General features: G+C 51.6%; 1 protein-coding gene across 3 annotated transcripts in view; it reads left to right on the top strand.

Annotated features, from left to right (window-relative positions):
* KCNK10 (potassium two pore domain channel subfamily K member 10) overlaps positions 1-20,261 on the top strand; it is a 96,112-nt gene extending 75,851 nt beyond the window's left edge. For all 3 annotated transcript variants that reach the window (XM_077267575.1, XM_077267574.1, XM_077267573.1), the window contains exons 6-7: positions 12,982-13,124; positions 13,590-20,261. In XM_077267575.1, the coding sequence (XP_077123690.1) occupies positions 12,982-13,124; positions 13,590-14,207 (761 nt within the window). In that variant the 3' untranslated portion in view covers positions 14,208-20,261. The remainder of the gene's footprint in view (positions 1-12,981; positions 13,125-13,589) is intronic.
* The last annotated feature ends 3,675 nt before the right edge of the window (positions 20,262-23,936 follow it).

Genomic DNA, 23,936 nt, shown 5'->3' with positions numbered 1-23,936 from the left:
TGAGGCAGCCGGCAGTCTCAGGAGGAGGTGTGACAATGAGGCAGCCGGCAGACACAGGAGGAGACGCGACAATGAGGTAGCCGGCAAACCCAGGAGGAGGCACAACAATGAGGCAGCCGGCAGACACAGGAGGAGATGCGAAAATGAGGCAGCCGGCAGACCCAGGAGGAGGCGCGACAATGAGGCAGCCGGCAGACCCAGGAGGAGGTACAACAATGAGGCAGCCAGCAGATCCAGGAGGAGGCGCGACAATGAGGTAGCTGGCAGACCCAAGAGGAGGTGTGACAATGAGGCAGCCGGCAGACCCAGGACGAGTCGCGACAATGAGGCAGCCGGCAGACCCAGGACGAGGCGCGACAATGAGGCAACTGGCAGAACAAGGAGGAGGTGCAACAAAGAGGCAGCCACCAGACCCAGGAGGAGGTGCGACAATGAGGCAGCCGGCACACCCAGGAGGAAGTGTGACATCGAGGCAGCCGCCAGACCCAGAAGGAGGTGCAACAATGAGGCAGCTGGTAGACCCAGGAGGAGGTGTGACAATGAGGCAGCCGGCAGACCTAGGAGGAGGCGCAACAATGAGACAGCCGACAGACTCAGGAGGAGGTGCAACAATGAGGCAGCTGGCAGACCCAGGAGGAGGTGCGACAATGAGGCAACCGACAGACCCAGGAGGAGACACGACAATGAGGCAGCCGGCAGACCCAGGAGGAGACGCAACAATGAGGCAGCCAGCAGACCCAGGAGGAGGCGCGACAATGAGGCAGCCGACAGACAGACACAGGAGGAGGCACGACAATGAGGCAGCCGGCAGGCCAGGAGGAGAAGCGACAATGAGGCATCCGGCAGAACCAGGAGGAGGTGCAACAATGAGGCAGCCGCCAGACCCAGGAGGAGGTGTGACAATGAGGCAGCCGACAGACCCAGGAGGAGACACGACAATGAGGCAGCCGGCAGACAGAGGAGTAGACGCGACAATTTGGCAGCCGGCAGACCCAGGAGGAGACGCGACAATGAGGCAGCCGGCAGACCCAGGAGGAGGTGTGACAATGAGGTAGCCAGCAGACCCAGGAGGAGGTGCGACAATGAGGCAGCCGCCAGACCCAGGAGAAGGTGTGACAATGAGGCAGCCGGCAGACCCAGGAGGAGGCCTGACAATGAGGCAGCCGGGAGACTCAGGAGGAGGTGTGACAATGAGGCAGCCGGTAGACACAGGATGAGGCGCGACAATGAGGCAGCCAGCAGACCCAGGAGGAGGTGCAACAATGAGGCAGCCGCCATACCCAGGAGGAGGCGCGACAATGAGGTAGCTGGCAGACCCAGGAGAAGGTGTGACAATGAGGCAGCCGGCAGACCCAGGAGAAGGTGTGACAATGAGGCAGCCAGCAGACACAGGAGGAGACGCGACAATGAGGCAGCCGGCAAACCCAGGAGGAGGCACGACAATGAGGCAGCCGGCAGACACAGGTGGAGATGCGACAATGAGGCAGCCGGCAGACCCAGGACGAGGCGCGACAATGAGGCAGCTGGCAGACCAAGGAGGAGGTGCAACAATGAGGCAGCCACCAGACCCAGGAGGAGGTGCAACAATGAAGCAGCTGGTAGACCCAGGAGGAGGTGTGACAATGAGGCAGCCGGCAGACCCAGGAGGAGGTGCGACAATGAGGCAGCCGCCAGACACAGGAGGAGGTGTGACAATGAGGCAGCCGACAGACCTAGGAGGAGACGCGACAATGAGGCAGCCGGCAGACACAGGAGGAGACGCGACAATGAGGCAGCCGGCAGACCCAGGAGGAGGTGCGACAATGAGGCAGCCGCCAGACACAGGAGGAGGTGTGACAATGAGGCAGCCGACAGACCTAGGAGGAGACGCGACAATTTGGCAGCTGGCAGACCCAGGAGGAGACGCGACAATGAGGCAGCCGGCAGACCCAGGAGGAGGTGCGACAATGAGGCAGCCGCCAGACACAGGAGGAGGTGTGACAATGAGGCAGCCGACAGACCTAGGAGGAGACGCGACAATGAGGCAGCCGGCAGACACAGGAGGAGACGCGACAATTTGGCAGCTGGCAGACCCAGGAGGAGACGCGACAATGAGGCAGCCTGCAGACCCAGGAGGAGGTGCGACAGTGAGGTAGCCAGCAGATCCAGGAGGAGGTGCGACAATGAGGCAGCCGCCAGACCCAGGAGAAGCCGCGACAATGAGGCAGCCGGCAGACCCAGGAGGATGCGCGACATCGAGGCAGCCGGCAGACCCAGGAGGAGGCACCACAATGAGGCAGCCGTCAGGCACAGGAGGAGACGAGAAAATGAGGCAGCCGGCAGACCCAGGAGGAGGCGCGACAATGAGGCAGCTGGCAGACCCAGCAGGAGGTGCAGCAATGAGGCAGCCGCCATACCCAGGAGGAGGCATGACAATGAGGTAGCTTGCAGACCCAGGAGGAGGTGTGACAATGAGGCAGCCAGCAGACCCAGGAGGAGGCACGACAGTGAGGCAGCTGGCAGACCAAGGAGGAGGTGCAACAATGAGGCAGCCACCAGACCCAGGAGGAGGTGCGACAATGAGGCATCTGGCAGATGCAGGAGGAGGTGTGACAATGAGGCAGCCGGCAGACCTAGGAGGAGGTGCGACAATGAGGCACCCGACAGACTCAGAAGGAGGTGCAACAATGAGGCAGCTGGCAGACCCAGGAGGAGACGCAACAATGAGGCAGTCAGCAGACCAAGGAGGAGGCGCGACAATGAGGCAGCCGGCAGACAGACACAGGAGGAGGCGCAACAATGAGGCAGCCGGCAGACCAGGAGGAGAAGCCACAATGAGGCAGCTGGTAGACCCAGGAGGAGGTGCAACAATGAGGCAGCCGCCAGACCAAGGAGGAGGTGCAACAATGAGGCTGCTGGCAGACCCAGGAGGAGGTGTGACAATGAGGCAGCCGGCAGACCTAGGAGGAGGCGCGACAATGAGGCAGCCGACAGACCCAGGAGGAGACGCGACAATGAGGCAGCCGGCAGACCCAGGAGGAGGCGCGATATCGAGGCAGCCGGCAAACCCAGGAGGAGGCACGACTATGAGGCAGCAGGCAGACACTGGAGGAGACGCGAAAATGAGGCAGGCGGCAGACCCAGGAGGAGGCGCGACAATGAGGCAGCTGGCAGACCCAGGAGGAGGTGCAACAATGAGGCAGCCACCAGACCCAGGAGGAGGTGCGACAATGAGGCATCTGGCAGATGCAGGAGGAGGTGTGACAATGAGGCAGCTGGCAGACCTAGAAGGAGGTGCGACAATGAGGCACCCGACAGACTCAGAAGGAGGAGGTGCAACAATGAGGCAGCTGGCAGACCCAGGAGGAGACGCAACAATGAGGCAGTCAGCAGACCAAGGAGGAGGCGCGACAATGAGGCAGCCGGCAGACAGACACAGGAGGAGGCACGACAATGAGGCAGCCGGCAGACCAGGAGGAGAAGCCACAATGAGGCAGCCGGTAGACCCAGGAGGAGGTGCAACAATGAGGCAGCCGCCAGACCCAGGAGGAGGTGCAACAATGAGGCTGCTGGCAGACCCAGGAGGAGGTGTGACAATGAGGCAGCCGGCAGACCTAGGAGGAGGCGCGACAATGAAGCAGCCGACAGACCCAGGAGGAGACGCGACAATGAGGCAGCCGGCAGACACAGGAGGAGGCGCGATATCGAGGCAGCCGGCAAACCCAGGAGGAGGCACGACTATGAGGCAGCAGGCAGACACAGGAGGAGACGCGAAAATGAGGCAGGCGGCAGACCCAGGAGGAGGCGCGACAATGAGGCAGCTGGCAGACCCAGGAGGAGGTGCAACAATAAGGCAGCCACCAGACCCAGGAGGAGGTGCGACAATGAGGCAGCTGGCAGACCCAGGAGGAGGTGCAACAATGGGGCAGCTGGCAGATCCAGGAGGAGGCGCGACAATGAGGTAGACAGCAGACCCAGGAGGAGATGCGACAATGAGGCAGCCACCAGACCCAGGAGGAGGTGCAACAATGAGGCAGCTGGTAGATCCAGGAGGAGGTGTGACAATGAGGCAGCCGGCAGACCTAGGAGGAGGTGCGACAATGTACAATGAGGCAGCCGGCAGACCCTGGAGGAGACGCGACAATGAGGTAGACAGCAGACCCAGGAGGAGATGCGACAATGAGGCAGCCGCCAGACCCAGGAGAAGGCGCGACAATGAGGCATCCGGCAGACCCAGGAGGAGGTGCGACAATGAGGCAGCCAGCAGATCCAGGAGGAGGCGCGACAATGAAGCAACCGGCAGACAGACACAGGAGGAGGCGCGATAATGAGGCAGCCGGCAGACCCAGGAGGAGGCGTGACAATGAGGCAGCCGGCAGACCCAGGAGGAGCCGTGACAATGAGGCAGCCGGCAGACAGACCCAGGAGGAGATGCGACAATGAGGCAGCCGGTAGACCCAGGAGGATACGCGACAATGAGGCAGCCGGCAGACCCAGGAGGAGGCACGACAATGAGGCAGCCGGCAAACCCAGGAGGAGAAGTGACAATGAAGCAGCTGGCAGACCCAGGAGAAGGCGTGACAATGAGGCAGCCGTCAGACCCGGGAGGAGAGTCAGCGAGAGCTAATGTATTCCCTGATCAATGGAAAGTGGTGCAGCCGTCATCTGGAGCGCAATGTGCAAAATCTGCAGCAGTTCCCCTGCTACAAGATGCCATTTATTATACACCGATCATATCACTATTTCCCAGATATACTGCAACTTATATTATTCATGCGGTAACATCACCCCTCTACTGATATCAGTTATATTTATTGTTATAAATGGATTAAAACCTGAGATATGTACGCTTCATAGTAAATCTCCGGTGAGGCGGGGAGTATCAGCCTCTCTTGGTACATCATCGTTCTCCAGACATCAGTTATATTATGCAGGAGGTGACATCATTAAAGGGAGTCTGTCAGAAAGTGTTTGCCCCCACATCATGCTGCTCAGATTAAATGGCAGATACCCCAATTCCAGGGGTATTAGGCTACTTTCACACTTCCGTCTTTAGAGCTCCGTCGCAATCTGTCGTTTTGGAAAAAAAACGGATCCTGCAAATGTGCATGCAGGATGCGTTTTTTTCCCCATACACTAGTATTAGCGTCAATCACGACGGATTGCCAAACGTCGCATCCATCGTGCGACGGATGCGTCGTGTTTTGGCGGACCGTCGGCACAAAAAAAGTTCCATGTAACGTTTTTTTGTGCGTCGCGTCTGCCATTTTCGACCGTGCATGCGCGGCCGAAACTCCGCCCCCTCCTCCCCGGACTGCAGAATGGACAGCGGATGCGTTGTAAAACTGCATCCGCTGCCCACGTCGTGCAGTTATTTCACAACGTCCGTCGGTACATCGGCCCGATGCATTGCGACGGGCCCGTACCGACAGAAATGTGAAAGTAGCCTTACTAGGCTGTGTGCTGTAGTTTCAATACAATCAGTGTTTTTTTGAGCAGAATATTATCATTAGAGGAGACTAGGTCTCCAGTGTACAGCAGTCCAGTTAATCTGTGTAACCCTGCCTCCATCACTGATTGCTGGTCACTTCTTGTGTGCATTGTCAGCACCCTGCTAGTGTAGTGGGCGGAGTTCTACAACGTTCAGCATTCTGAGCACTGATAATTCTGCAGCAGAGAAAAATGAGGTTGTTATCTATATATATAAGAGGCATCGTGATTACTCGCTAATCCCGCCCCCTGCACAGTAGCTCCACCCCCACCACATCACCACACACAGTCCCGCCCCCCACCCCATTACCACACACAATCCGCACCACATCACCACACACAATCCCGCCCCCCACCACATTACCACACACAATCCCGCCCCCACCACATTACAACACACAATCCCGCCACCCACCACATCACCACACACAATCCCGCCCCCCACCACATCACCACACATAATCCCGCCCCCCCACATCACCACACATAATCCCGCCCCCGCAACACATCACCACACATAATCCCACCTCCCACCACATTACCACAGATAATCCCGCCCCCACCACATTACCACACATAATCCCGCCCCCCACCACATTACCACACACAATCCCGCTCCCACCACATTACAACACACAATCCCGCCACCCACCACATCACCAAACACAATCCCGCCCCCCCACCACATCTCCACACATAATCCCGCCCGCCCACCACATCAACACACATAATCCCGCCCCCCCACATCACCACACATAATCCCGCCCCCGCAACACATCACCACACATAATCCCACCACATTACCACAGATAATCCCGCCCCCACCACATTACCACACATAATCCCGCCCCCACCACATTACCACACATAACCTGCCCCCCACCACTTCACCACAGATAATCCCGCTCCCCCACCACATTACCACAGATAATCCCACCCCCCACCTCATTACTACACATAATCCTGCCCCCACCACATTACCACAGATAATCCCGCCCCCACCACATTACCACACATAATCCCGCCCCCCACATTACCACACATAATCCCACCCCCACCACATTACCACAGATAATCCCGCCCCCACCACATTACCACACATAATCCCACCCCCCCACCACATCACCACACATAATCCCGCCCCCCACCACATTACCACAGATAATCCCGCCCCCCCACCACATTACCACACATAATCCCGCCCCCACCACATCACCACACATAATCCCACCCCCCACCACATTACCACACATAATCCCGCCCCCACCACATTACCACACATAATCCCGCCCCCCACCACATTACCACAGATAACCCCACCACATCACCACACATAATCCTGCCCCCCACCACATTACCACAGATAATCCCACCCCCCACCACATTACCACACATAATCCCGCCCCACCACATTACCACAGATAATCCCGCCCCCCACCACAATACCACACATAATCCCGCCCCCCACCACATTACCAAACATAATCCCGCCCCCCCACATCACCAAACATAATCCCACCCCCCCACCACATTACCACAGATAATCCCGCCCCACCACATTATCACACATAATCCCGCCCCCCACCACATTGCCACACATAATCCCGCCCCCCACACATTACCACACGAGGCTCTGTCCCTACACATTACCACATGAGGCTCCGTCCCCACACATTACCATACGAGGCTCCGTCCCCACAGATTGCCACACGAGGCTCCATCCCCCCACATTACCACACGAGGCTCCGTCCCCACACATTACCACACGAGGCTCCGTCCTCACACATTACCACATGAGGCTGCATCCCCCACACATTACCACACGAGGCTGTGCCCACACATTACCATACGATGCTCTGTCCCCACACATTACCATACGAGGCTCCGTTCTCACACATTACCATACGAGGCTCTGTCCCCACACATTACCATATGAGGCTCCGTCCCCACACATTACCACACGAGGCTCCGTCCCCACACATTACCACACGAGGCTCCGTCTCCCCACATTACCACATGAGGCTCCGTCCCCACACATTACCACACGAGGCTCCGTCCTCACACATTACCACACGAGGCTGCGTCCCCACACATTACCACACGAGGCTCCGTCCTCACACATTACCACACGAGGCTGCGTCCCCACACATTACCACACGAGGCTCTGTCCCCACACATTACTATATGAGGCTCCATCCTCACACATTACCACACGCAGGGGTGGATTAAGGGTAGCCAGGGCCCCGGGCTGTTCAGACACTGTGGGCCCCCCCGGTCATGTGACGGGGGTCATGTGACGGGGGTCATGTGATACCAGAACCAGATTATTCCAGAAAAATGGCCGGGCCCTACTCTACTGTAACCTATTAAGTATTTGTTAAAATATCCAATACAATTTAGGTATATTTGGATTTATTTTTAAATTTTTAAAATGACCAATATCACATACAAGGAACAAATACCACCGCACCATGACCAGACCACAAATTACAACCACAGTGATCGAATAATATCACATACAAGGAACAAATACCACCGCACCATGTCAAGACCACATATTACCACCACTTGGTGACCAAATAGCACATACAAAGGACAAATACCGCAACACCATTTCCAGACCACATATTACCACCACATAGTGACTGAATACTACAATACTGATCAGTAATAAAAAAAACAACACAATACTATCACCATAAGTGCCAGTATTCACAGGAGGTCTGTACTTAGTATGCAGTGTCTGTGTAGAGGTAATACAGAGATCACTGGTGGTATTATACACAGGAGCTCTGTATATAATGTATAGGTAATACAGTGATCACTGGTGACATTGTACACAGGACCTCTGTATATAATGTACAGTGTATAGTGTCAGTGTATAGGTAACACTGACTCACCAGTGACGTCTCTAGGTGAAGTCCTTTCATCCAGCACAGACCGCCATCATTTCTTCTAGCCAGGACTCGTTTCTGCAGGAAATAACACAGTTATCTCGAGCTCCGCTTGTAGAACCAATTACTTAATTTTTCCCAACTTCTACATTACACCACATGAAGAAAAAAAGTGTCACTCTGCACAGTAACAGGACCGCCCCCCCATTTAAAACAGTATACTCAAAAAATAAAATAAATACATCACTGCAGTAATAATATCCCTTAATTAGCCCCTATGTCCAGCATTGCCCCCAGACAATGTGTTCAACAATCTGCCCCAGTATGTCCAGCATATTGCCCCCAGTGTGTCCAGCATATTACCCCCAGTGTGTCCAACAATCTTTCCCAGTGTCTCCAGCATTGCCCCAGTGTGTCCAGCAATCATCTGCCCCAGTGTGTCCTCCAGCATTGCCCCCAGTGTGTCCAGCAATCTGCCCCAGTGTCTCCAGCATTGCCCCAGTGTCTCCAGCATTGCCCCCAGTATGTCCAGCAATCATCTGCCCCAGTGTGTCCTCCAGCATTGCCCCCAGTGTGTCCAGCAATCTGCCCCAGTGTCTCCAGCATTGCCCCAGTGTCTCCAGCATTGCCCCCAGTGTCTCCAGCATTGCCCCCAGTGTCTCCAGCAATCATCTGCCCCAGTGTGTCCTCCAGCATTGCCCCCAGTATGTCCAGCAATCAAACAAAAAAAGAGAAAAAAAGCCAGCTCACCGATAGATGCAAGAGGTGTCTCTAGCATTGCCCCAGTATGTCCAACAATCTGCCCCAGTGTCTCCAGCATTGCCCCCAGTGTCCAGCAATCTGCCCTAGTGTCTCCAGCATTGCCCCAGTGTCTCCAGCAATCATCTGCCACAGTGTGTCCTCCAGCATTGCCCCCAGTGTCTCCAGCAGTCATCTGCCCCAGTGTGTCCTCCAGCATTGCCCCCAGTGTGTCCTCCAGCATTGCCCCCAGTGTCTCCAGCATTGCCCCCAGTGTCTCCAGCAATCATCTGCCCCAGTGTGTCCTCCAGCATTGCCCCCAGTGTGTCCAGCAATCTGCCCAGTGTCTCCAGCATTGCCCCCAGTGTCTCCAGCATTGCCCCCAGTATGTCCAGCAATCATCTGCCCCAGTGTGTCCTCCAGCATTGCCCCCAGTGTGTCCAGCAATCTGCCCCAGTGTCTCCAGCATTGCCCCAGTGTCTCCAGCATTGCCCCCAGTGTCTCCAGCATTGCCCCCAGTGTCTCCAGCAATCATCTGCCCCAGTGTGTCCTCCAGCATTGCCCCCAGTATGTCCAGCAATCAAACAAAAAAGAGAAAAAAAGCCAGCTCACCGATAGATGCAAGAGGCACGGAACTTCGTCCTGACACGACGTAGTGGAATCCCAACAACAAAGAAAAATTGTTCCAGCTGCTTCATAAAATTTGATACTTTAATCCAACATATTAAAATAGGGCCCTGTGATATGCCTTGCGGGGACGCTGCGTCCCCGCAAGGTGTACGGAAATGCTGCGATCTGAAAAGACGCGCAGCATGTCCGGAGTCGCAGGGCCGCCGCGTGCGGGTTTCCACGCATAGTGGAGACGGGATTTCATAAAATCCCCTCCACTATGCTGGAACATCTGGATGCTGCTTGTTTGACGCTGCAGCTCTGCGCAGCGTCAAACAAGCAGCGTTTCCTGACCGTGGAAACATACCCTTAGGGTATGTGTCCACGTTCAGGCTTGCTTCAGGCTTTGGTCAGGATTTTATGCAGGTAAAATCCTGACCAAAACTGCACCTGAGGTCACTGGCAGGTCACCTGCGGTGTACCTGCGTGTTTTGCTCATTGTAGCAACATGCTGCGTTTTGAAAAAACGCACCGCGCATGCGTTTTCGCGGCAAAAACGCATGCGTTTTTTAACGCATAGTGGAGTCAGGATTTCATGAAATCCCCTCCACTATGCTGTAACATCTGGACGCTGTGTTTTTGACGCAGCGGAAAAACGCAGCGTCAAAAACGCAGCGTTTCCTGAACGTGGAAACATACCCTAACAGGTATTGAAAAAATAAAAAAAATCTCCACGAGGATGTGATATGCATAGGGCTTTGCTCACACGGGAAGCCTTTTGGATTTTCAATTTAGGCACAAGATTTCCGTTGGGTCTTAATAAAAAAAGTGAACTCATGTTTCACTATTAACATAGATAATAGCAGGATTTTGGTGTATATAATAACTATTGACATGGATAACAGCAGTATTTTGATGTATATATTTATATATATTTTTATGGGTTTTTTTTGTTTGTTTATTTTTCGTTTATTTCTGTCTGTTTATGAATTCTTTGGATTTTATTGAATTTTTTCGATTGTATGCACATAGCAATTTAATAATATTTTATATTTTGTATTGCATAGAACCTTTGGGTCAGGTGACTTTTTCTCACCTTTCCATTGGTGTAGTAGTCCTTCTTATACCGGATGGGCTACCTAATAGATCAGCTGTGACAAAGACCGCAAGGTCGAAACGCGTAGCTCTCTTCACATGTGCTATGGCATTGTCCCAGGAGTGTGTCCTTTTCTATTTTAATATGTTGGATTAAAGTATCAAATTTTATGAAGAAGCTGGAACAATTTTTCTTTGTTGTTGGGATGTCCAGCAATCATCTGCCCCAGTGTGTCCTCCAGCTTTGCCCCCAGTGTGTCCAGCAATCTGCCCCAGTGTCTCCAGCATTGCCCCCAGTGTCTCCAGCATTGCCGCCAGTATGTCCAGCAATCATCTGCCCCAGTGTGTCCTCCAGCATTGCCCCCAGTGTGTCCAGCAATCTGCCCCAGTGTCTCCAGCATTGCCCCAGTGTCTCTAGCATTGCCCCAGTGTGTCCAGCAATCTGCCCCAGTGTCTCCAGCATTGCCCCAGTGTCTCCAGCATTGCCCCCAGTGTCTCCAGCATTGCCCCCAGTGTCTCCAGCAATCATCTGCCCCAGTGTGTCCTCCAGCATTGCCCCCAGTATGTCCAGCAATCATCTGCCCCAGTGTGTCCTCCAGCATTGCCCCAGTGTGTCCAGCAATCTGCCCCAGTGTCTCCAGCATTGCCCCAGTGTCTCCAGCATTGCCCCCAGTGTCTCCAGCAATCATCTGCCCCAGTGTGTCCTCCAGCATTGCCCCCACTGTCTCCAGCATTGCCCCCAGTGTCTCCAGCATTGCCCCCAGTGTCTCCAGCATTTCCCCAGTGTGTCCAGCAATCATCTGCCCTAGTGTGTCCAGCAATCTGCCCCAGTGTCTCCAGCATTGCCCCCAGTGTCTCCAGCATATTTCCCCGGGCCCCCCGGATTGCCGTTCGCAAAAAAAAAACGAGTTCTCCTCACCTGTCCATGCTCCAGCGGCGAGCTCCCTCCAGCAGCATGGACTCGCCGGCGACTGACAATGACGTCAGACGCCGGCGACGTGTGCGCTGCGCCTGCGGCCGACTTCAGCTGCCAGCCTCCAATTGGCTGGCGGCTGTTGTTAACTATTGACGTGCGGGCGTGCGCCCGCACGTCAATAGGAAACCGCCGCAGCGCCGGTAGGGGCCCGGTGAGCAGATGAGACGGGGCCCGATGCGGGCCCCCTCTCTCTGCCCACCGGGTCCGGGCCCATAAATGACACATACGCCAGTCAATCAGGGGGGCACGTGCAGTATATGCCCTGATGGCGGTGGCCGGCGGGCAATCTGTGCGGTAGCCCAGGGCCCCCCCACACCACTGGGCCCTGGGCTACCGCCCAGATTGACCCTCTTATAATCCGCCCCTGACCACACGAGGCTCCGTTCCCACACATTACCACACGAGGCTCTGTCCCCACACATTACCATACGAGGCTCCTGCCTCACACATTAACACACGAGGCTCCGTCTCTCCACATTACCACACGAGGTTTTGTCCCCACACATTACCAACACGAGGCTCCGTCCTCACACATTACCACATGAGGCTGCGTCCCCACACATTACCACACGAGGCTCTGTTCCCCCAAATTACCACACGAGGCTCCGTCCCCCCACATTACCACACGAGGCTCCATCACCACACATTACCACACGAGGCTCCGTCCCCACACATTACCACACGAGGCTCCATCCCCACACATTACCACACGAGGCTCCGCCCCCCCACATTACCACACGCAGCACTTCCTTTCTATGTAATTCAACCACTTCAGCCAAGGTAAACGTACATTTAATTGCATCCGCATTCTCCCAAACAAAATGAGCCAAGAAGAGTCGCCAGGTCCATCTCACAGGCCGCAGGAAATTTTTTAATGATTATTATTGTTATTAACTTCATTTTAAGTTAATTTACCACCTGCGTTAGCGCTATTGAATGTTGTCATTATTTACTTTAGTTTAATCACTAGCAGCGTAATTAGATAGCAATGAGCGTGCCGAGCGTTAGCTGGCTGGAAACAGCTAATTTTTATTATAACTGCTGCACCCAGTAAATTAAGTGACATCACTGGAATCAGGGTCTCTTCCCCTACATCATGCGGGTCTCAGATTACATTGCATACACCTGTGTATGTATTGTATATATTGATATATTCCTTGTCCGTTCTACCCACATAACATGGAGGCTTTGCTCTTACAGGTGGGAATACAGGTATAAAGTACCGGGAGTGGTACAAGCCGCTCGTTTGGTTCTGGATCCTGGTGGGTCTCGCATATTTTGCCGCAGTCCTGAGCATGATCGGTGACTGGCTCCGAGTCATATCAAAGAAAACGAAAGAGGAGGTAAAGTAGTCGCTGACTAAATTGGCTGATTGTTCTGTAACACTACACAGATGTAGTAGAGCCGCAGAGGTGACCCCACAACACACTACACTTGTGACCCCCTCTGTGGTGGCTTACAGATCATGACCAGCTATCTGTATAGCCTGAAGCGTCAGCACCTTGGACAGCGGATGCAATAACCCGTGCACACTGTGTCTGCGGCCTCAGGATAATCAGATATTAATGCTCCAGAAACATTAAGTGCTGACTGAAGTGAACCCCACAAATCTAATCACCAGGGGCCAAAAGACCCTGAGCGTAGGAGTGAGAAACACCCTGTACATACAGTCCATGAAGGAACATGGAGGGAGGAGAGGTGGAGGCTTATCAGGCAGTCTACTGATGCTGAGGTTGAGGGAATTCTCTGGGCAATGCCCAATGGTGAGTGTGAGAGAACCTGTGTGACCTGTTTTTTTTTTGCTCTAGGTTGGAGAAATCAAGGCCCACGCAGCAGAGTGGAAAGCCAACGTGACCGCCGAATTCAGAGAGACGAGAAGGCGCCTGAGCGTGGAGATCCATGACAAGCTCCAGAGGGCGGCCACCATCAGGAGCATGGAGCGCAGGCGGCTCGGCCTCGACCAGAGAGCTCACTCCCTCGACATGCTCTCCCCTGAAAAGCGCTCAGTGTTTGCAGAGCTGGAGAATGGGCGATTCAAGGCCTCGTCCCAAGAAAGTATTAACAACAGACCCAACAATCTAAGACTTAAGGGGACCGAGCAGTTCAACAGTCTGCATGGTCAGGGCCTCTCGGAAGACAATATCATCAATAAGTTCGGCTCCAGCTCAGCCAAGTTGACCAAAAGGAAAAACAAAGATCTGAAGAAGAACCTTCCGGAGGACGTACGGAAGATTTACGAGAACTTTCGAAAGTATTCAGCAGACGAAGAGAAGAAGGATGGGAGTGAGGGCGATAGGATGTCCACCTCCGACACGGCGACCCTCTCAGACTTCATCCAGCACTCCATCATAGAGAACGGCTCAGTCCCCTGCGAAACCAAAGATGAGGAGCACGAGAACAAAGCATTACTTGAAGAACGAAACTAACGGGGCAAAGCGGTGGATCATTGCTCGGTCATGGCACAACCAAGCTGTGGGCTGCAATGTGGGACGGACTGGTGACTTTTCACTGCCATACTGGAGCCCAGAGTTACTTTGTACTTTGACTCAGCAGTAACCTTTGACCCCTTCTGTGTTGGAGGAGGCAGCGACCCGGTGTGTGGACTGCCCCCTCCAACACAGAAGGGGTTAAAACCAAATCGCCCTGGAGTGTAAACCAGAACTCGTTGACTTCGAAGGAGTTCGAGACATGTGCCTTATGTAGACTTTCCGATTAACCCAAGCTCCGTAATCTGCATTGGTGGTAACGTTTACTGTGCCATAACTGACTGCCAAAAAAAGCTCCCCACCCCCTCGTGAGTACAAACAACGATACCATGAAATAGCAGACAGAATGTGGAAAACTGCACTGTGTTACCCGAGCAGGAATCAATCTTTACAGGCGATACTGAGATGGAACGGAAGAGTTTCCCATACTGGCGAAAGAGCAAACAAAATATATTACGACTGCAACGCGTTTCACTCCATGGTTCCATACAACGTCTGAGCTTACAATAGGGTGTACAAGGAAAGATGGAGACAGCGACGTGTTTCACTCAAAAAGCTGTAAATCCTGCAAGTCAGTTATGTAAGGAAATATGGAGGTGGCAACGCGTTTCAGGCCGATTCAGATGTGATCCCATACAACGTCTGAGTCTACAGAGGGGTAAACAAGGAAAGCAATGAGTCTCTCGCCGATTCATATCTAGTTGGGTACAGCATCTGAGCCTACATTGTAACAGAATGCTTCATACTAGATGGAGATAATGCGTTTGGATGCATTGGATACAATGTCTGAGCTTATCATAGGCTTACAATAGAAAGATATCATCGCATTCACTCTCCAACTCACAAGACAAGGAGCAACTGCAAAGCCTGCAGGTCCAGAATACAAGGAAATGTGGTGACAGCAACGCGTTTCACTGTCTAACTTCAAACGTGGTAGTAAGCATTCTTAAGCTTGCAAATAAATATATGCATTGTGTGGCACACAACTAGGAGAAGGAATAGTAAAGTGACTCTAATGTTTTTAACCTCTTAAATGAGCGGGATCCTTTCCTGGCCAGTGATGACATCAGCAAACCCTACAGCAAACCCTGCGTCAGCTTTTTAACCCTTAAGCACTGTGGCAGCAACCATTACCAATGAAAACAGCAGAGACGACAGCGCCCCTAGCTGTAGATGTGGGCACAGCCAGCGCCTAGAGGAACATAAAGAGGTCAGTTCTAACAATGAAGAACGGATCATGTGAGATCTTTTTATATTGAAAACACTTTATATTTGCTGAAAATAACGTCATGTCCCAATGCTGTATAACAAGGAGGCAGCGGAGCGTCTTGCATGTGGTTCAAAGCCGCCCCGCGCTATTAGACTTCAACAGCCCCAGGACCTACAGACACAACCATGGGGATGTAATGTGCAAATCTCAGGGCTCGTTCCCTTCTTTGAAAAATGAAGGATTTCATGGGCACCCAAAAGAAAAAAACAAACAAAAACACACACCATAACATGAGTGTCCCTCCGTGTAGTCCGGCTGGCGAGGGATGAGAAGTGCTCACCGCTTTGTGCCATCTTATTTTGTAACTTTTTAAGAGTATTTTCAATAATTAGTTGTTTTTTGCATTGCTCGGTTCTGCTGTCAGTGTTCTTCTATTGCTCATCCTGCAACTTTAATGGGATTAGAGGGTTTTATACCCAGAACAATAAATCAGTAGGAGATGGAGGATAAAGCGGCTCATACACGGTGCCACGTGGCGCCATGCGAAGGCAGAGGTGCAGATTCTGGGCCCTTGTGCAGACTCTATACTTGCTCCTCTGCCAATAAAGTGCAGTCAGGATAGTCGCCCCGTCCGCCTCGCCCTCTTCTGCTTCCAGTGGACCCTAGTAGTAATGATACTTCGGCCCATCATCTGTCACCCTGTACATCATTGCTCATCAGTAACTTATGTCATAATGCCTCAATATACAAGGACTGAAAGACGAAATTAGCAAAATCTGCAATTGCCCTATGGGTCGAACCATCGCTGCGCCCCGATCTTGTATCATAGTTCATGATGAGAATTGAGGCCACATAGTGTCTATGTCAGCACCATAGAGCGCTGGTATTGTGGCACTATATGGCAGTGGTGCTCATCAGTCGCAGACTAAAAGTGGTGCTTTCTAGAAAGGTCCAGCTGCAATTTCACCTCCGCTACCCCTATAGCGCCACCACTGTCCCGAGATTAGAAGTGCAATCAGGACGGGGGCGTACGATTTACGATTTCACTGGTTTAGAAGTATAAGGAATCTCCACTGTCTTACTGTGTGCTGAAGGCCTCGGACTTCCCAGCACATCCCCCATTACATGGACGCATTTAAAGCGCTGTAAATACACATGGGAGGATTTTGTATTAAACTCTCCCTCCGCGGTTTACCATTAAATCTTATGCATTTCTTAAATAGTTTGAAGAATAGCAATATAATCGTCTGCACCAGGTCTGCTTTGGAGATAAACCTGGGAGGGATACACAAAGGTAACAATGTATCAAATTAGCATTAAGTCCTCAGTGTATACAGGGTCCGCATTCAGCACATCATCCCCACAGCCTTATATATGTTGGTGACGAAACAGGAAATCATGAAAAAAGCAGAACAAAAGATAAATGTACCCAGCCCCAACCAACGATAACAGAATGTAAGAGGTGCAGATCCTTCGTCCCGTCATTGGCTGTGCATGAACGGGGGCGGCTGCCGCGTCGCTGCTGTAGGCCTCGTTCACACACAACTCATGAGGGCTGGAGGATTCAATTTATTGTAGGTTTTTGGGATCTGTCTGAATCTTAGATAACCTTTATAAATCAGACTTACCCTCTGCACTGGTGCTCATCACTGTACCGCAGATCTGCAGACTGGACGCTCACGTGCTGCACAGGATCAGGGGCTGCCGAGCAAATAAGAACATTATAAGGCAGTGCGAAGGGTCCGTTATCAGGCAGACATCCTTATTAGTGATGAGCGAGTGTACTCGTTGCTTGGGTTTTCCTGCGCATGCTCGGGTTGTCTCAGAGTATTTCGGCATGCTTGGAGATTTAGTTGCTGTCGACGCAGCTGCATGATTTACGCCTGCTGGACAGCCTGAATACATGTGAGGAATGCCTGTTTGTTAGGTAATCCCCACATGTATTTAGGCTGTCCAGCAACCGTAAATCATGCAGCTGCGTCGACAGAAACTAAATCTCCGATCACGCCAAAATACTCGGAGGACACCTGAGCATGCTCAGGAAAACCCAAGCAACGAGTACACTCGCTCATCACTAATCCTTATATATTAGGGCGATATCGAGGGCAGATCGTGCTGACAATGGAGGCTTTATTATTTTTTTAAATGGAACCAAAAATTGTGAAAAAGAAAACAGAAACTGATGCATTCTCCCATTACAGGTTTAGTTTTATCCTTTCTTCAGCTCCTTGATGGGAAGAATTTGGAGAAGCTGCACATTTGTATATGATTGTGTGATGTCCAGCAATAGTATAGTGGCAGTGGGAGAGGGGAGCTTAGCATGGACGCTTTCCGGTAGGGTGGCAGAGAGCTCAGACCTTACTGGTCTGGACTCAGCGTGACTCATCTCATGAGTCAGCAGATGGCCGCTCCATTATTCACCATCAGTGATGCTTCCAGTAGACGCGGGCCTCAGCTCCTACATTATTAAGGTTTCCATCTGACTTTATGAAATTAATGATATCACAAGTCCATTATCATACACTCATTTTCCTGTTGCACTCTGAGACATGAAAGCTGTGAGATATCAGATACCCTAGGGGTTGAGGCCCATCAGTTGCAGTATTGGGGATTGTCACCCCCATACAGCTTAGCTTCTATCATACTTAACACAGAGACGTCCTATTAGTATGGGGTCAGATTGTAGCAGAACAGAGGAAGGTGGATCCTCGACTAAAGAGCTTACAATCTACATGTATTACAGGAGCGAATCAATGGGTATGTGCAATTCTGTTCTGATATGTAATAGATCAGTCCAGTCATCTAGATACATCTCAATGTCCATCCACACAACATCCATCTACTGCTTTACCCAACCAAGCCTCCAATATCCCAACAATCCACATCAAGATCCACCTAAAAATGGGAATTCACTCAGACATCCATCCATCCATCCAAGGACCCATCAGACTGCCTGTCCATCACGACATTCTCCAATCCAATGCATCCATTTACCCAAGCATTCACCAGTGTGAGCTCCTGTCCATCCAACACATTAATTTAACAGATCATCCTCCAATCCAATCAAGCAGCGAAGCCACGCCATACTAATCCTCAACGAAGACATTCACCTAAATGACAACCAGGCTATACCACCATCTACCAAGCCATTCTACCATACAACAAATCCATCAAGCCATCCTATAGTCCAAAAACATATTCAGCTATGCAAGCATCCACCAAACTGTCCATTAAATCATTCATAGATCCAACTGTTCACCAAGTCATGATACTTTCCACTTAACACATCCATGCTTCCACAAAGACATTTATGGATGGTAATCAAACAAGAATCCACAAAACCTTGGTGCCATCTGTCCATTCATCCAGCCATCATTCACCATTACTACCAGCAAACACAACCATCCAAGCATGCTACCATTGAAAACAGTCATCTAGTCAGGTATCCATCAAACCATCCACCAATCTATGATACCATCCAAGCATCTGCCAAGCCATGCAACCAGCGGTCTGGTCATCTTTCCAGTCCACCAAGCTACGCTACCATCCACATTTACCTACTGCAGCCATGCAACCATCTGTCCTCCATCTAGTCATACACTAAGCTAAGCTACCCTCCATATATCCCAACATCCACCAGTCTATGCTGCCAACTAACCTAAGAGCTTCCCAGACATTTATCCACCCATCACGAAAGAGGATCATTAAGGGCAGGATGGTTTACATGGAGGTCTCTGCTATGGTTCCACTGTTATTTTTGAACATTTTATGAAATGCTTGAGAATATCCAGATCTCAGCTGATCATATTAAGGGCCTCATACAGACAACGGTTTGGTCGGCAGCTCTCCCCCTGTCCTCCAGCTCTGCCAAGCTCCTGTGTTCTCTACGAGAGTCACTGACCGACTCCTCTAGTGCCGGATTATGTCTAGAGAACAAGAGATCGGCAGTCTGATATCAGACACGAGAGCCTCATCTCCCGACATCAGAGGAAAGTTGTGAGGCCCCATACACATTAGACTGTCGCTTTGTCACCAGAATGTTGGATTTGACTGATATTAGGGACTGTAAGAGCCCATACACATTAGACTATCGGCAGCCAGGGTCAGTCACGTTTATACCAGGGGATACATTCATGTACTTTTCTTGGTTCACATGACTTGTAACAAAGAAAAGGATGGAATGATTGAGCTCACTCCAAACCCTAAGGGGACTTTTTAGGTGGAGGTGACAATTCTGCTCATTGATTTTGCAGGATGGAAATTTACTATGCAAAGCTTGTGCTTGTGTCCCTTGTCCATGTGCAGCGAGCAGCGATGGGTCTCCTGCAGACCACCCATCATGTCCTCACCTGTTGTCTCTGGAGCCCCACAGATGATCCGGACTCTCAATCCGTTCATGTTGGCGTCTCACTTTTTAAAGACTTTTTCGTAATCAGCAGCGAATGTCATTTCTTGCTCTAGGACACCAAATCCAGCTGATTTTTTTATGCATTTCACCAAGGACCTTGAATAAATTGACTCTGTCCTGCCCAGTCCGGTTTAACCCATTCAGAAGACATGCAGTGGTGGTGGTGGTGGTGGGGTCCTCTGCTGGGCCGGACCTCGCTCTCTGCTATGACTTGATAACTTGTCTGTTGAGATTTTCCCAGCTCATCTGTAAAACAGGACACAATGTACTGTGAAGACGATTACCTGGAAGGCGCGTCATGTTGCACTAATTTGCTCTGTCTGCAGCTTTGTAAATGGGCACAAAGTACGCGGGGAACAAGTATCAGATGGTGAAAGCCGAAACAATACAGTACAATGTAACTAAGCAGAGTCTGTGTCTTCTCTCCGCACCTCACAGTCCAGGCGGCGGCGACCTGACAACACGTCATCCACCGTCATCACCGGGCAGCGGTGTAATATAGGGTACGTCACCATACAGGGGGAGTAATGTACACAGTGACTGCACCAGCAGAATAGTGAGTGCAGCTCTGGAGTATAATACATGATGTAACTCAGGATCAGTAATGTAATGTACAGTATGTACACAGTGACAGCACCAGCAGAATAGTGAGTGCAGGTCTGGAGTATAATAAAGGATGTAACTCAGGATCAATAATGTAATGTATGTACACAGTGACTGCACCAGCAGAACAGTGAGTGCAGCTCTGGGGTATAATACAGGAGGTAACTCAGGATCAATAATGTAATGTATGTACACAGTGACTGCACCAGCAGAACAGTGAGTGCAGCTCTGGGGTATAATACAGGATGTAACTAAAGATCAGTAATGTAATGTATGTACACAGTGACTGCACCAGCAGAATAGTGAGTGCAGCTCTGGAGTATAATACAGGATGTAACTCAGGATCAGTAATGTAATGTATGTACACAGTGACTGCACCAGCAGAATAGTGAGTGCAGGTCTGGAGTATAACACAGGATATAACTCAGGATCAGTAATGTAATGTATGTACACAGTGACAGCACCAGCAGAATAGTGAGTGCAGCTCTGGAGTATAATAAAGGATGTAACTCAGGATCAGTAATGTAATGTATGTACACAGTGACTGCACCAGCAGAATAGTGACTGCAGCTCTGGAGTATAATACAGGAGGTAACTCAGGATCAATAATGTAATGTATGTACACAGAGACTGCATCAGCAGAACAGTGAGTGCTGCTCTGGAGTATAATACAGGATGTAACTCAGGATCAGTAATGTAATGTATGTACACAGTGACTGCACCACCAGAATAGTGAGTGTTTTGCTCTGGAGGATAATACAGATCCTTAGTTACGTCATGCACTGTATGTGTCCTGCTGAGAGTTGTGGTACAGCAGTGACAGATTTATGACACCTTGTTACTCACAGCCCTGTGAAGCGCATCATTCAGGTCTGCGGTACAATAATGGGAGTCTTGGTACAATGAATGATGGAGGTGTAGTGACCTTTTCTTTACTGCAGAGTTTATTGTGCAAGAACATCCTGAATATTAAGATTTTCATATCCTCTGGATTATTGATTCTGCAGATCAGAGAAGGGACCAAACTACAGCAGGTAACACACAGGCCACATCTATACATCTGTATTAGAACATGTGACAGTCATAGCGGGGCCTCCCTGCTCTATTCTGGGGTGCGAGTAAACATCGGGCAGTCCGAAGGTCCCAGGTTATCCTCTCTATGCTCCATAGTTGTACACGAGCTAATTCCAGGGCAGACACAGGCAGTGCCGGGCCCCTGTGCAGGAACATGACATGGACCCTTGCAGCCCAATATTTCTCCTATGACAGAAGCTCCTTGCTGTTTTGGAGGTAGCAGAAATGCCCCCCACATTACCTTTGGCCACCCAAGTAATATTCACTAAACCCAGAACCTCCTGATTCATGACTAGAGCAGAGAAAACGGACACTTGTACGGATAGCAGATGTGTGGCCCTGGGAGGAATGGGCCCAGAAGTTCTCATCCCCTTACATAGCATGAGAGATGGGTGATATGATCCATCCAGTATCATGTCCTTGGTGGCAAATTCCGGCATTATAATGGGGATGGGGGGGACTGATTTTGGTTATTGGCACCAGTGTCCCTCTCTTCCATGTTCACGATTACTGCCGACAGCAGTGGTTGTCAGACAGAATGTGACCAGGTTGGCCAAGACTTAGTAGCAGGACTATACATTTGTGGAGATGCCCCCAGAGGAGCCGTCGCTAGAGATTTTTATTTCTTGCTGCTTCCAATAAATAATCAGAGGACGTGCGGAGGCCAAGGAGCGCTTCCTGCTCCGGACGAGTCAGCAATTCAGGGAAGAGAAATCAATTACTATAATTTTACACTTAAGAGGTTGGAGGGTCTCGTGGGGGTTGAATCGCGTCTATATGAAGACATTTCCCAGAAATCCCTGCTCAATGGTGGGGGAGAGATCTCCAGCCGACAGCTCCTGTGACAGCGGAGGAGGGTCAAACCAGGTGGAGGGGGATCAGTGAGGACTAACTGGTGACAGCAGAGGAGGGTCACACCTGGTGGAGGGGGGATCAGTGATGACTAACTGGTGACAGCGGAGGAGGGTCACACCTGGTGGAGGTAGGTCAGTGAGGACTAACTAATGACAGTGGAGCGCCCCCAGACGCAGGGCCTCGGTACTCGGTACCAGGCCTCTCGGTCTCAGTTCTGGGGTTGTCACGGTGGCTAGACCCGGTCCGTGACCCTGCTAAGGGGCGTCCAATGAAAGGTGTGATGATGGTGCGTGGTGCAGGTCGCGATGAATAACGAGGACACAGGGTTGCAGTCTCTTTACCTCTTTACTGAAGGCTTCAGGATCCTCAATCCAGAGTACTGCTAACAGGGCTGGCTGAGACCGGCCGGTCCGAAGGCAGATCCAGAGTTCCCTTTGCAGGTGGAAATCAGTGCCTACCTTCTAGCGCCTGTGTGTTGTAGTACCTCCCTGCTGAGCACCACGGGATAGTCCTCACAACTGTTGTGTCTGTTTCTGATGTTCTTCTCTCACAACTCGTATCTGTTCTGATGTTCTTCTCCGTCCCCCAGATGAAATGGATAGGACGCACCCGTATGCCTGGCCTACGTAGGCCTGGAGTCCTGGCGTAGGCCTGGAGTTCTTCCGGGACCCTAGCGTCGCCCCTCTCCCACAATTGCCCCCTATGTCTGCTTAGGTGATTTAGGTGAGACAGCCAACCTAAAATTAACTGTCCTGCCGCTGTTTGAAGTATTGCTTGGAGCCTAATACTTCCTCTGCGTTCCGGCCACCGGCTACGCGCCTCAGTAGGATGTTGCCTCGATCTTACGGCACGACTCCTACTGGCTTTATCTCCTTTTTGCTGCGATCTCGTTTCTCACTTCTCCACAGTAAACCTCGCTTCTTTTCCTTTCTTAGGATGCCACCGCATTCGAGTGCAGGCGCGGCTCCGTAACGTTCTGTTCTGTTCACTAGGCCACTGTCAGGATCCCACCCCTGACAGAGACCCCCCTGAATCTTCCCCCCCGCAACACCCTCTGCCACAGGATGTTGCCTGGTTCCAACCCAGTCAGCTTCTCACTAACTTCTTATCCAGCCCCCAGTTTTACCAGATTGTGAGGAGTGGCCTAATGCATAGAACCCTTTGCTCCCCCTGGTGGCCAGAATGTGAAGTGTAAAGTGTGACTGTGATACCTGGTCAGGTGAACTCCTTAAGTGCCATCAGACGTACCATCACTCCCCTTAGCGGCGGAGCGTCAGTACTGCAACGACCAGGACTCTGGGGCGCTGCAACAGCGAAGGAGGGTCATACCTGGTGGGGGTAGATCAGTGAGGACTTACTAGTGACAGCGAAGGAGGGTCACACCTGTTGGAGGGGAAGGGAATCAGTGAGGACTAACTGGTGATAGCGGAAGAGGGTCACAGCTGGTGGAGGGGGAGGGAATCCGTGAGGACTAACTGGTGACAGCGAAGGAGGGTCACACCTGGTGGAGGGTGATCAG

This window comes from Ranitomeya variabilis, chromosome 1, assembly GCF_051348905.1.
Source record: "Ranitomeya variabilis isolate aRanVar5 chromosome 1, aRanVar5.hap1, whole genome shotgun sequence".
Lineage (NCBI taxonomy): Eukaryota > Metazoa > Chordata > Amphibia > Anura > Dendrobatidae > Ranitomeya > Ranitomeya variabilis.
Note: the sequence above shows the minus strand (reverse complement) of the source record. Positions and strands in the feature narration are given on the sequence as shown.